The sequence below is a fragment of the Rhipicephalus microplus genome, unplaced genomic scaffold, assembly GCF_043290135.1.
Source record: "Rhipicephalus microplus isolate Deutch F79 unplaced genomic scaffold, USDA_Rmic scaffold_22, whole genome shotgun sequence".
Lineage (NCBI taxonomy): Eukaryota > Metazoa > Arthropoda > Arachnida > Ixodida > Ixodidae > Rhipicephalus > Rhipicephalus microplus.
The window spans coordinates 3,647,307-3,661,909 of record NW_027464595.1 but is presented as its reverse complement, the minus strand read 5'-3'; the positions used below and the strand labels follow the sequence as shown (position 1 = coordinate 3,661,909).

Here is a 14,603-nt window from a genome sequence, read left to right as displayed (position 1 = left end):
AGCGTTCGTCGGACTCGCTGCTTAACAAGACCAGCAACGAGCCATCAGTGAGCCCCCCCCTTCCGGTACCTCTGACCTCGCACTCAGGCATCCCCAGTTAAAAAAAGCAATTGAAACCAATTGGAAAATTTCCACCTGGTCCAATTGGTTCCAATTGTGAATTAGTACACAATTGAGCCAATTGGACCAATTGGTTTTACACCAATTGGTTTTACACCAATTGGTATAGAACCAATTGGTCCAATTGGTTGTGCACCAATTGGCCCAACACCAATTGGACCAATTGTGTATAATTCACAAATGGAATCAATTGGTTTTATGCCAATTGGCTCAAATGGTATAGTATGGCATGACCAATTGGCATCTAACCAATTGGACCAATTGTTTATATGCCAATTGGCTCAAATGGTACAGGACGTATTGATTAATGAATGCATGTAGACACCTTTGACAAAAATGCAATTATTGTAAAACAGAACATCTTTTATTTACAAACATAATATGCGGTATCTTGCCATGCAGGTCCAGCACTTTGCTACAGCCACATTGGTTAGTCACGCTGCACCCTGCAGAAACAATAAACAAACAGCATTTGCATGAAGGCTAGTTTCATTACAGTTAAAAAAAAAGTGGCTCACAATGAAAAGTGGAATTAAATGCACTTTAGGTTCAATACACATTGAAGTAGAGCCCCAACTTATCAAGCCAAAATTTGTTTACTACTGAAGTTAAAAAAATTGCAAAACAAAATTGCGGTTGGTGTACCTCTTTGCCATCTTGTCGATGTCTGCGATTTTCTCTCCAACATAATGGTTCATTCGCTTCATGAGCGTTTGGACCGCACTGTCTGGGAAACCTTGCTTTTCCAAGCGACGCTTGTAGCAGGCTGTTAAAAAAAGGCATTTAAACATATATAAGATACACAGGTATAATTATTAACATAAAGCTAAATGAATCCATTATAGAATAAAAAATACGCTTTGTTTTTAGGCAGCTGCACATGAAAATTTTAGGTAGCATCTTCAGTGGTGTCAAAATGGCATCTCATAGCAGAAAAGATATCAAAAGCACTCATTATTACTTCGGTAGCAAAGCATTTTGGATATAAATGACACAAAAACAATGCAGAATATAGAACTAATGAATCTATTCATGAAGTTATCGTGAGAAATTTTTTTAAAACAGATTTTAAATGTAATATCAGTTAACCATCTATGAAATTCACCATTATGTATTTTCGCCTCATAAACTGCATACATCATGAGTGATACTATTAAGAAATGTCCCAGAAGAATAGACCTCTACCAGGGTACATCACAGTGCGACGTCGCTAGCGCACGTGGAAGGTGTGGTTGGCGAAGCATTACCTCTGGTGCCTCAGTGCAGTACGGTCGTGCGATGTTTGGGGAAAGTTTTTTTCTTTACTTTCTTTTTTCAAAGCCTAACTTCATGTTACAATGGCGACATCAGCTGTAGTACATGTCAGTGAACATCTAGCTGTGTGGTAAACTGCGTGATGAAATATTTGCCACGCTGGCTGTTTATCTTGAAGAAGTGAACACACGTGGTGGCCTGTGCGAGGAAAAGCGGCATCGTCTTGGAAAATGTGCACTCTATTGTGGAGTGTAGTGTACGTTAAAAGGCATCAACAATATCGGTTCATCTTGACATCTGCAAAGGTGAACCTGAGAAGATTGTGTGTGGTACGTGCAGGGTGAATAACGATGTGGCTTGTTTGCAAAAACATAGGCGCTTGTTTTGGGCTGGTGGCAGCGACCGGTTGTCTACAGAACTTGATTCAAGATTTTAGTGAAGGTAAATATGCATTTGACACGGTCATCTGCGAGTCTGTACATCTCAGCATTTGCGCTCTGTGCAGGAAAAAAATTGCATGATCACCGGGCTGAAAGATACCACTGGTAAAGCTAAATATACGCTTCGCCCCAGCGAGTACACAAACCCAATAAAGGTATAACTCGTTTTATCAGAGGCCTCATATGACTTCATGTAAAAGGCAGAGATTCTTGTTTCACATATACTTAGTACCTTTACTGCTCGATATTCATGAAGTGAAGATGCACACTAGAAGTTTGTGTGTTAGGTCTTAAGGGAACAATGTAAGTATGCGAATACCTTGTATGCATCAGATGCAGTGATGTGACTGTGCAAAAGATAACGTATGTAATTAAGTTAAAGAGTTTAAAAATGCATAAATTTTCAGAGGGGTATGAGGAATGTAGCTGACAACTTTGCTTTAATTTTCACAAGGATTTGTTAACCTCAGCCGAACACACGACAAAGTGTTTTCTTGTTTGTTCTTGTTTCTTTTCCCATTCATCTTCGGTCAGAATTTTGCGGCACGAGTGAGAATTTTCTTCATAACCTCTCGCACAGCAGCTCAAAACCTTGCTGCAGCCAATGCTGTGCCTCGTTTAAAACTGCGATGCACATGTCGCAACGAAAATTGGGTACATTTAGGTCTATACCATTACAATATTTCTCAAAGCATCCGTCACCGTGAATACGTTTGCTTTTGAAGAGGAAAAATGTTTTTTTAATGGCTGCCATCTATGGCAGCCTACAACAATTCACCAAAATTTCAGCCTGACGAATGCAGACACATGCAGCCCTGCTAGTATGTAGAAAGATCCCGCTAGCGGAACTTTCTTGTCAACCAGCCCCAGCGCCGTAGGAAGGAATGGTGGGCACAGTGCTCATAGTGACGTCACATTATTTGCAAACAGGGAGAGGTATCTATAAAAACACCAGATCTGTGCGGAAGGCACAGCACAGTCACAGCGAAAGCTAGAAGAGCGACCTTTCAGAGCCTTTTCGAAACACTCATTGGTAACTAGTACAAGCACACTTGCTTGATACCCACTAGGTCATTATTAATAAATTTATTTGGGTAGTAGGCCAGCATTTGCTATGCTGTTTTTCGTCATTCTTCTGAGAAGCGTGGTATCCGCTAAACACTTGCAAGGAATTTTGTGCCAATTTATGCAGTGACTGACAACGATGAGGAATTATGCCTAAAATGGGTATGCGCCACAGTTAATAGCTCAACAAAAACAAGATTTTGTAATGGGTTGGAGCATTGGATGACCCACTTACTACGCTGTTCACATTGTGCGACAACTGCTTGTTCTTTCGCTGTTTTAAAACGCTTTATAAGTCGTATTAACGCAATTGCTTTCTCGACATCAAGCCTGCCTAAGGCAAGTTTGCCAACAAGTCCCAAGCTCCGGCGTGGCTCAGTGGCAGAATACTGGGCTGGCACCCAGTGGACCAGAGTTCGAGCCCCACTGTGTCATTAGTTTTTTTCGCTATGTTCGCGCAAGACCTGAGTTGTGATCTCACAACAGCTTTCGCTGTAATATATGTGCATAGTACTGGGTCTTGGTTGAACTTCAGCACTGTAAACTGTGCAAAGTGAGGTAACTTAGTTATTGGTGCTTCATTAGAACACCATTTATGAGCTCACACACTGACGAAATGGGATATATGTTGATACTCACTTCGCATGACAGACACCTTCCATGGTGTCAATGGATCCTTTCTCGGCCGATTTGGGAAACGAGGACAATGCTTGCCTGCAGAACATTATACATTAAGCAATTTTAAACACTGCATTACTGGCAGTTCAAAGTACTGGAAATTACCTTGCAATGATCATCCTTGTAGCTGAGCTGGATCCCAGATTGTCACCAGCAGATCCTTAATGAACAAAGAATCTTTGTCCCGAGCCTGCACACGACGCCATGTTTCCAGCGGAATTCGCAGCCCTTGTCCAATGTCAACCTGCAGAAAATAAAAGCAGCAGTAACACATGAGTGCCATTCACAATGCTTAAATTTAATGTACCATATATAAAGGTTTTCAATTGAGCAGAACTATTCTGTGTGAAGTTCACAAATAAACGCATGTAATTGAACAACAGCTTCTTGCTTATCACATAAAACTAATGCATGCTTTCCTTCAAATTTCACGAAGAAACACTGCAGCTGAGTCATTGAAGCCTTAGTGGTTTACAGTGCACTAGGGCAATGATACACCATGGTTTGTGGGCTGTAACTGGAACATGAGGAAGTGAACGGATCACTTGCAAAGAAAAACATACACCTGTCAAAGAACTAGGCCAGGCTTATGAGCTGAGGATTTCAAGTGTAGTTACTATATGATTGCTGTCATTATGTAGGCACTAAGCACAGCTTTTTCTAAAATAAAACTGAGTCTCAAACATCTCACCAAGCTACCGCCTGATGCACCAGCTTGCGCCTTCAAGGGAGAATGTGGGCACTCTCTGGTGGGTGATGAAGGGGGGGATGGTGTGCTGCTAACTGCTGGAAGAGTGATGTCCATGCTGTGTGGCAGAGGGGTGCCAGGGCTGTGGGACTGAGCAGTAGGCTCTGCACTTTTGTATCTACTGGAGCCTACATGAAAATTGCACATCAGAAACTGAAGTGAACCAACTAACATTGGAACATGGTTATTCGCTTAGAAGGTACATTTGCTACATATAGATGGGGACGAAGGAAGGACACAAGACATAGCGCTAAACTACATCTGATTATTCATTTTTGATGGAACGACCTATATGTACCAAACATGCCAATAACAGCAGTCTTAGTCCAAGCACTAGCAAAGAATAAAGTAAGCAAACTACACTTACCTTGCACACTGCCTATGGCTTATCAATGTTCTGAAATTCTACCTCATTTCTTAAGAGCGTTGTGGAAGCAAAGCTTTCAGGACACTTGTCAGAAGTGTATGAAATTGATTGCAGGAAAGATGCTAAGGCGCATTGCCGGGCTAGTTGGTTGGGGTTCATCATTTATATGGGTATAGCGCACCACCACAAGGACATAAAAAGATCTGCTGTATCTTAACATGATCTTTTCCAGGTTTTACCGGTCTACTGTTATTGTATAAATAGCATGTGTGATCGCAAATGAAACAGTAGTTGCAAGTTAGTGCTAAGTGTGTGTCTCTGTGTCCTTGTGGTGGTGCGCTATACCCATATAATCGCAGGAAAGAAAATGGTGTGAGGACCCCTTCCACGACACCTAAGAATGGACATAGAATTTTTGAACGCTGATAAGCCATAGGCAGTGTGTAAAATGGTGTGTTGTTTTGTAAAACTTTTTTGATGATGCTTGGCCAAAGAGTGCTGTCATAGGCTATTTACGTCCATATAATTTTGCTCCATCAGAAATTAAGCATCAGTTGTAGTTCAGCACTATATGCCTCGTGAGTTCATTCTTCGTCCCCGTGTATATGCGCAGTAGAGTTTAATGATGCAATACCAACTAGCCCAACAAAGCATCCTCGTGAACTTAACTTGCTAAATCATTCTTACACTCTTGTTTACAGAATATTCCTTCTACCAAGAGTGTGTGCCACCACTTCATATATAATATACCAATTAGACTTGCCTTCTCTGATCTTGACTAGGAGCTCCTTTTGGAGATCTCTGTTCAGCCCTCGAAGCTCTACGAGTTCCTCGTTCTGAGCATCTATTTTTTTTTGCATTTCTGCAACTTTTTTTTGGAGCTCATTCAGCTCAGCCTCCTGTGAGGGTGAGACCTTCACAGCTTTTTTCTTTTTTTGTAGAATTTTTAAAAGCCGCTCCCTACTCTCGGAGGGCTTGTCTTGTTCCTAAAAAATAAAACATGAGCAATAAAATACTGGGCAATATTTTCTTTTATGCTTGGTCAAGCAATTACATATAGGGTGAACCATACCTTCGATGGTGCAACATTGCTGTCGCCATCGCTGGCTTGATCAGAATCTTCAATTAGGGGCCTCACCCGCACCCTTTTTCGGGACACAATTTCCTTCAAGTCTTGTTCCGACTCTGGAATACACAACATTCTATTACAGTACAAGTCGTAAGCTAGAAAAACGGTGTAACTGAAGACTACCATAAAAGCAACATGGCCCAAGAGAGCAATATGATTGTAGCAAGAAATGTTAACCTAGAAAAACGTATCTGTCTCAACAGATTGTGATACATACATATAAAGGTTAAAGCTCTTTACATAAGCAAATGACACAAGCTCACGTGTTTGAAAAGGCAAACTAAAAGATTGGTGAACCATCAAGAAATATATTCATGTGTGCACATAATTTCGCGTGTACATTCGAATTTAATGGCTATATATCTGAATCAATTAAATGCTTGATGTCGTTTGATCACATAAATGACCACAGTGCACGCCATATTTACCTGGGTATATGACAAAGAGTGGGTGTACACGTGAGTGTACGCAAATATAATTAGGAAGTTCTACAATTTGTGCGTTCAAAGAAACCTAGAGCGCCTAGCTCACTTACGTTTTTTCATGCATCTGCCTGTTCTAGCCCCCTACATTAAACGGGGCACGTAATTTTAATTTTGCCGAATTGCACGAACTTCGATGAAAATCGCCCTGCACTGACGTATACACGATCGATTTATCGCACGTCACATCGTTGCTGCGTGGAGCACGAAACAATCGAACTAATTCAATGCAGCCTTAAAAATGCACAAACTTACCTCCAACCCGCAAAATTCTTGCGCGGTAGTAGGCACATGTGCCGGTGGAATCGGTCCATTTGACCATAAAGAAGGCTGTCGAATAATCCTCATTCGGATTGAAATTTTTTATGTCTTCCACTGGCACGATTGCCAAATGTTTGTCGTCCTGGTATCGAACGTAAGCGTGAGTAATCATCGCTGCAACGTTCCGATTCCAACACCGCAGACAATCACGCACAACACACAGAACACACTACACACGTTCTCGAGCAGTACGATGCCACCATTACCACGTTTTTTTCCGAAAAGCTGCTGCAAGCTCATTGATGTTGATGCTAGTTAGGCCGTCCTGAAGTGACAAGGATGGCGCCCAGCTAGAACTAAAAAAGCAAAATAAGTTAGACACTGACACTGATGCTAAAATAAAATGTTATTGCTGTTGAAAAATAGTTTGATAAACTTATTATTTGGCATTCAAATCCCCCATAAATAAAAAAGTTACGCCAATTTTGAGGCCATTGTTGAGCTTGTTGGCTCGTTGCACGCAGCAGCGCGGCCATGGAGGCCTCCGTGAGCGCGGCAGACGTCGAAAACAATTTTTTTCGGCTTTTGTGACGTGATAAATGCCAAGAAAAAAACGTTTTCTTTTTTAGGTTGCGTTCACTGACCACTTGCGGTGAGCTATTGTAAACAAACGTATGTTTGGTATGTTTGCGGCCGCAGGACTGTGGTAGCGTGGTCGTTCTGTGGCGTGGGTCGGTGTTCTGGCAAGTGTTCTGTGGGTCGGTCAATCTAGCGTGTAGAGCAAGTGGTGGTCAGAGCGCATTCAAGTTTTACACATAGACGAGCGCATAGCGGTCACCGCCACATATTAGCAAGATGGAACCGCAGAAGAAACGGAAAAAGCGCGGAAGGTATAAAAAGTATCTGAATCCAAGCAGTGTATGCAGTGTGCCCAGATCAACAGACTCATCAGCTAGGCTGCGGCTCGCTAAAACTGTAAGTAAACTTCTTTAATTGTCTCGACTCTATCAGATTATCGGCAAAAAATGTCCTTGTTAAATCTCAATAATCTTGCCGCGCAGGAATCCATAAAGGATGGCTCACACAATAAAAGTTCGGATGAAGGTCCGCTGGATTCGCGGCCGCCCGTCGGTCAAGCGGAGTACACGGTACCGCAAAATGCGACATCGATGGCCGCTGCGGTGTTGGCGGCGGACAGTGCTGTGCAGCATGCGAATAATGACGACGATGGGCAGCGATTCCGATGGAGCGAGCAGCCTATGTTCTAGAACGCTGGTACGTAGATGGATGCCTTCGTCTCAAATATTGTACGCAGTGCGTTGAATGTAACAAGTACGTACGTTTGTGTTGGTGCGTGCACGCGTGCTGGAAAGTGCACCTACAAACATAATTTCCTAAAGCATTGGCTTAATGATTTCGAGAATGCGTGCTCAATTTAATTAAGAGGCACAGTTAAATTTAATTAGAGAAACTGTTGAGCCTCATTTACCACAACGTTACGATTGAAATCTTGGGTCCTTTTCTTGGAGCTGGTTTTCATAAAAGAAAAAGAAGCACGCGCGGGGGGGGGGGGGCGCAACATTTGTTTTACAGAGAGTTACAGTATATATCCTTTAGTCGTGTAAAAATTTGCAAGAGACAAATATGTTTTTAGTATATTCTTTGCTATTTATTTTTATGATTTATCTAAATGCATTTTTTTTTTTGTCTAGACATCTCCGCAGCCAGCCATTCCGGGTGATCGAAGTGAACGACAGAGAGATCTGCAAGATATAGATGATGGAGGTGATTACAGTGGAGACTGTGCCGCCACTGTGTATGATCCATGTGGTGCAAATCATTTCATCAGTGATGATGACAACACAGATTTTGGCAGTTGTGATGACACAACTGACCCTACAACAATGGTATGCTTCCACATAATAATTGTATTCATGTAAACCTTACAATGAATTTTTTCTGCAGGGCACTCAACATGATACTGTGGACAGCGTGACTCGGGGCGTGTTTCTATCTGAATGTAACAGTGAAGTGTGTGATGTGGCTGATGGCATAGACAGTGAGGGACCTTTCAATGGAAACTTGTCAACCGATGCCGACACAAACAGGACACAACTTGGAGATTTGTTTCAGGAGGTCCTGAATGAAAAGATTGTCGTTTCAAAAGGCGAGATGCTTTTGATGATATTTAAACATGCCATAAAAAGTAATTTGTCTTTTACAGCAATGGTGAGTTTGATTGAAATGGTCAACATGTTTTTTGAACGACCTGTTCTGCCACATTCACGATACCAGCTTGGCAAGCTTTTTTCAGAGCATGGCACCGAGATGAGTTTTCATTTCATTTGTGGTAAATGTTCGACAGTGCACGAGGTCGCACAATCCTATGCTCAGTCGAGTCATTGTCAAAAATGTGGCTGGGCTCTAGCTTCCTCAGTAAACAGCGAATCATTTTTTGTCCTATTGGATGTCCCCTCTCAACTTCGAAAGGTTTTAAAGAATTGCAGCTTTCTTGACCTGACAAAGCCCTTAAGTCAAAGCAGTAACCTTTCTGATATTTGTGATGGAGAATTATATCGCAAATTTGTTTCTGCTACAGTAGACGAAGGGCACAGGATTAGCTTTACATTAAATGCAGATGGCACACCACTATTTTCATCCAGCAACACTTCAATTTGGCCTATACAGCTACTGGTGAATGAGGTGCCCATTATGCAAAGAGGGGACAAACTTGTGTTGGCTGCTCTTTGGTTTGGAAAGAAAAAGCCAGATATGAGCATTTTTCTTGATGTGTTTGTAGAGAAAATGGAAGGTTTGGCACAGAATGGCTTTGTTCTTGATCATGAAGGACAGCCGAAGCTGTTCAAGGCTTATTGCATTTGCTGTGCAGTTGATTCAGTGGCAAGAGCCCCCATGCAAGGGGTCATGCAATTTAATGCATACTATGGGTGTAACTGGTGTCTGCAAAAGGGGGAACGCATTGCAGGCACTACCAGGTACCCAGTAGAGAAGAATGAGCCACCAGAGCGTTCTGAACAAGAAATTATGGAAGATGCAGAAACTGCATTGCAACAGGATCATTCTGAAAGAGGAGTGAAGACAGTTTCTCCACTTCTAAACTTGCCACATTTTGATATAGTCTGGGGTTTTGTCCCCGATTATATGCATAGTATTTTGTTGGGAGTGGCGAGGCAGTTTTTAGAGATGTGGATGGCTGATGCACAGTGTGATTTCTATATTGGGAAGCATCAAAGAACGATTGATGAAAGGCTGACAGCACTGGCTCCTCCTAGAGAAGTGCGCCGGTTGCCAAGAGCAACAAAAGAAAGAAAGTGGTGGAAGGCCAAGGAGTTTGAGAATTGGGTGCTCTTCTACAGCCTGCCAGTGCTGCAAGGAATTTTGAATAAATCTTGCATCAGTCACTGGGCTTGCCTTGTTGAGGTGCTTCACATTCTGCTGTCACGTAACATAAGTTTGTCACACTTTCAGCGAGCAGAAGAACTCCTTTTGGAGTTTCACGTCATGGCAGAAGCCATATATGGGAAAAAATGCATGACATTTAACCTACATCAACTTGTGCACATTGCAAAAAGTGTCAAGCACTGGGGCCCACTGTGGGCGCATTCGGCATTCCCGTTTGAAGCTGGCAATGGCGCATTAAAGTCCATGGTAAAAGCTGCAAATGGCGTACCACACCAAATTTGTAGAGCACATCAAGTTGAGGACTTGATCGACAAGCTATCAAGCATAACAACAGACAGGAGAGTGCTTGACTACTGTATGTCGCTCGACAAAAGAGCCACACAGAAGACAGTTGTTGCTGAAGACATTCGCCTTTTTGGTAGGGGTGTCCCATACAGAAGTGATGCTTCTACAGATCTTGTGCAGTACACCCGTATGCTTATGAAAGGGACAGTATACACGAGCCATAACTACTCGTCAAAAAAAAAGACTAACAGTTCTGTCGTACGCCTTGCTGACCAATCATATGCGGTTATAGAAACAATTCTTATGAAACAAGGCGAAGTGTACATTGCAGCCAGGCGCCTCCACTGCTCAGCAGTAAAATATAGCACCTTAGTGATGGAACATTTGGTGAAGGTTCAAAGAGAAGCAGCAACAACAACTCTTGTATCAGCATCAGAAATTTTCAGTGTTTGTGCACACATGCAAGTAGGCCCGAACATATTCATTTCACCCGTGCCTAGCTCGTTCACAATGTAAATTTTCAAATCTGGTGTGCAATTCTAATAGACCATTTTCAAGCACACCATCGCCACTAACAAGTGCGGAAGCACTCACGGGTAAAGTTGGTATGCCAGAGCAGCCAACGGCAAGAAGTATGCGGGCCTCACGCTTTACCGCTTGCGTCATTCCAGGACTTCTTAGAGACCTTGAATTTGGCTAGGTGCAACATATTACTGCGTAATTCAATTGCGAACTTCAGTGTTCAGCTGCGAGGGCTTCTCGACTATTTCCATCAGTCTCACTATAGGATTTTTTAAGTGGCTCAGAAGTGTCATCCCCCTTTTGTTTTCCTTTATGGCAAAAAATGAAATAAAATAGATACACTCTGTTGCCTATGAAACGCTCGAGCAGTCCTACATTTGGAACCAATGTCCACTGACACTGTCTACGAGTAGAATGTGAGGTTCTGATTTTGAAGAGTTCTATAGAAAGTATAGTCCGCATTTAATAAAATAAGATACAATCACTGAACGGCCGTGTGTGTTGCTTGCACCATATGTGATGATTTGATTTGTGGGGTTTAACGTCCCAAAACCACGATATGATTATGAGAGACGCCGTAGTGGAGGGCTTTGGAAATGTCGACCACCTGGGGTTCTTTAACGTGCACCCAAATCTGAGCACACGGGCCTACAACATTTCCGCCTCCATCGGAAATGCAGCCGCCGCAGCCGGGAATCGAACCCGCGACCTGCGGGTCAGCAGCAGAGTACCTTAGCCACTAGACCACCGCGGCGGGGCTTCCACCATATGTGTAACGAACGATACGTGTCTACTAACCTTCATTGGCACTATAACTACAAGTTGGGATTGTACTAGAGCAAATAAAAAGCAGGACAAAAAAGGGGATACAAATTCTCTTACATATATCAATTAATTCAAATATTTGTAGCTTCTTCATTATTCACGGGCAAAGTACATCCATATTTATCTTTCTTAGCCTTGCCAACCAATTTTTGCAGACAGATGCAACAATGCACAGGATCCCCTGCCTCTTTGAGGCAATCGATTTGTAGCTGGAAACTACTGCTCATTTTATGTGAGCAAGTTTTTTTTTTTGATGCCGTGTGTAGCATGACGTTACAATACCTCGTTTAGCAATATTCGAATGCTCTGACATGAAATTAAGACACTGGTTTCGATGAACCAGTCGTGCAACCTAAAATCAGGTACCAAGAAACAGCAAATTATCATAGCAAGGAACCTCACAAATAAATTCTAGTTCCGTTCCTTTTTAAACGCATTTAGAATGTGCTCACTTCTTTGCACAGTGCAAAGAAGTGAGCACTTGTGAATTAAAATAAAATAATCACTGTACCTAAACACTGTAAAACCTTTCTGCTGTTTTGTTAAACCCGATCATGGACAATTAATTGTTAATCGTTGAACAAGTAATCATTTATAATTATGGATTTGGTGTTCCAGCTCCCACTGCTCACGATAGCACGTTTTGACTTATGTATCGGCATGTGATCATTCATTCGCGTGCCGACTGTATCATTCCTTTAGCATTTAATGTGTAGATATACATGCAGGTGCGTTCAGACATGTATAGTATTTTGGATGTAATAGTCAACATTTGGGGATGCCTCTTAATTTTTCTTTTTTGTTCGGTGCTCCCACGGCACCAACGAGCAGCGGGTGATCGAAAACAGCTGGCGCGTTTGACCGATTCAACGTACACACTTTTCCCATAGTGCTTCCCATGCCTGCGAGGGCTCTGGGATTGCTTGAAAATGGTCTATTTGTTTTGCACTGAGGGGACTCGGCATGCTCATATGGTTCAGATGTGCTAAGGATATTTATGATTAAATTGACACTAGATAAAACTGGTATCCCATCTTGGTGAAGTGCTTATCCTTACCACTTTTTCTGTACAACTCGAGAGCTCTCCTAACTGGTATGTGGCACATTATATGAGCATTCGAGTTTTTCTTTAGAAGGGCTTGTATGCTAATTGTCACTATGTGATTGCGTCATTGTAACTGTTGTATTATATGTTGTATATTCTTTTTTCAATGTGCATTTTATGAAATGCCATAATCAAGGAAGTTAAGACATTTGCTTAGGGAGCATAGGGACTCGGGTTTAAATCGCACTAATAGAGTGAAAATTTGTTGTTGTTTTTTTCATTTGTATTTTTATGATTGTCCTAAGTCACAAAGTGACATATACTCTTTTCTTCTTGTCCTTGCATATAATTGCTAGTGCTTGAAGTTCGGTAAAATTATGATTTCAGCACTGCTCATTGTCGCTATGTTATTGCAACATTGCAACTATCATATTGTATGTGCTATTTTTTTTAATATGCATTTTATTAAATACCATAATCAAGGAAAGAAAAATGGGTTTGTAGCCCACTGGTTAAAGGGGTCCTGACAAAATTTTGTGGCTGAGACAGCCTGCAAGGTCGATTCCCGTGAGCATTTGTATATCATCTGCAAAATATCAACTGCAAATATAGGTTGGAAGGTATTTTAAATCGATTTTGGAAGTTTGCATCTTGCCACTGACACCCTCGAAGGGAAACCTTTGAAGACCCCCTACTTCCCTTCAGTCACCATGCTGCAGTCAATAAAACAAGTTATGATGACATCATAGCTGCCTTTTTTGTTGCGTTTGTTATCGGAGTCTATACTTCTTGGCGGCTGCTTGGGAGTGCTTCGCTGTGGCACACGCTTTGAAAGTTTTGTGTTTGGCGACATTGCAGTCAGGTTTACTATTCGAAAGTAATTCTTGATGTGGACTGTACAGAAGTGTGTCACAGTTCTTTGTGCTGACTTGATCAAGAGCTGCATACTCTAGGTAGCGATAGTTGCCCCTGGTGGCTTCTCGTTTTTTGGAGCTCTTTCAAACTGATACTGAAAGTGGTCAATTGTCAGGGGCCTGTAATTATCTGTCCCGTGCTGCAGCAAATTATGTGTCGTGTCATGACTAACAGGCCCCCAGCAACACATTGCAGCTGAAAAATGCGAGGCCAATGTTTTTGTGTCAGTACCCCTTTAAGGCATTTGTTTAAAAGCATGGGGGCTCAGGTTTAAACTGCAGTAATTGAATGAAAATTTTTGTGTTATGTTCATTCGTATTTTTATAGGGAGGACTGTTTTAATTCTCTTGTTGTTCTGGCATACAATTGCTACTGCTTGAAGTTCAGTGAAAAATGATTTTGCCGACAACACCTTACTAGTATTGGTGATTGAGTTTCATTGCTCTGGAACCTTGATGTTGTATTGCAAGTGTTGTGAAAAAAATGCACCAAGATAGATACAAAGGGAGTGTCTGCTGCTTACTTTTGTTGTACTTTTTGTACTAATAAACGTTTGTGTGACCTGATTGTGTGCTTTTGTTATATACATGCCTGAAACTGCCTCCACTGCTTATGGCCTTTGAATATTAATTCGGTGTTATATGCCAAAAATTTGCACTGCTCTATTTTCAGCTGTACCATTTAGATTGATGTAACTGCCTTATGTTTGCAATAATTGTACCAAGAAACATTTTTTCAGAAAAAAGGTCTAATCTATTGTAGTGTCCTTGAATAAAACTAGCTGTAATCACATTCAAGCAAAAACATTTTTGCACTGCTCTCACTATCCCGAGGCACGCAAAGCTGTGAATAAAGTTCCCTGTAGTGCATGCATGACAAAAGGATATAATGCTGTTTTTCGCAAGAGTAGCTCCATGCACATGAGCTGTGTAACTTAGTTTGTCTTTGCGGAACTTACGTGGCTTTCAAAACTTTTAAAAAATGCCATTAGTGTCATTTGGCCTGCTAGTGCCCACGAAGAACTAAAATGCCGAAGGGGCGCTC

At 41.8% G+C, this 14,603-nt stretch overlaps 1 protein-coding gene and 1 long non-coding RNA gene across 2 annotated transcripts; one reads left to right on the top strand and one right to left on the bottom strand.

Annotated features, from left to right (window-relative positions):
* Positions 1–462: 462 nt before the first annotated feature.
* On the bottom strand, positions 463–6,986 carry LOC119163306 (uncharacterized). The gene is made up of 8 exons (XM_037415268.2): positions 6,539–6,986; positions 5,745–5,857; positions 5,436–5,658; positions 4,249–4,433; positions 3,663–3,801; positions 3,519–3,593; positions 766–886; positions 463–566 (listed from the first exon to the last, which is right to left on the bottom strand). Exons 1-5 carry the CDS (start codon positions 6,714–6,716, stop codon positions 3,673–3,675), a joined length of 828 nt encoding a protein of 275 aa, XP_037271165.2. The 5' UTR covers positions 6,717–6,986; the 3' UTR covers positions 463–566; positions 766–886; positions 3,519–3,593; positions 3,663–3,672.
* Positions 6,987–7,078: 92 nt separating this feature from the next.
* LOC119163305 (uncharacterized) lies at positions 7,079–14,125 on the top strand. Its single transcript, XR_012889008.1, has 4 exons — positions 7,079–7,519; positions 7,606–7,819; positions 8,257–8,451; positions 8,510–14,125. It is a non-coding gene; the product is annotated as an uncharacterized LOC119163305 (long non-coding RNA).
* The last annotated feature ends 478 nt before the right edge of the window (positions 14,126–14,603 follow it).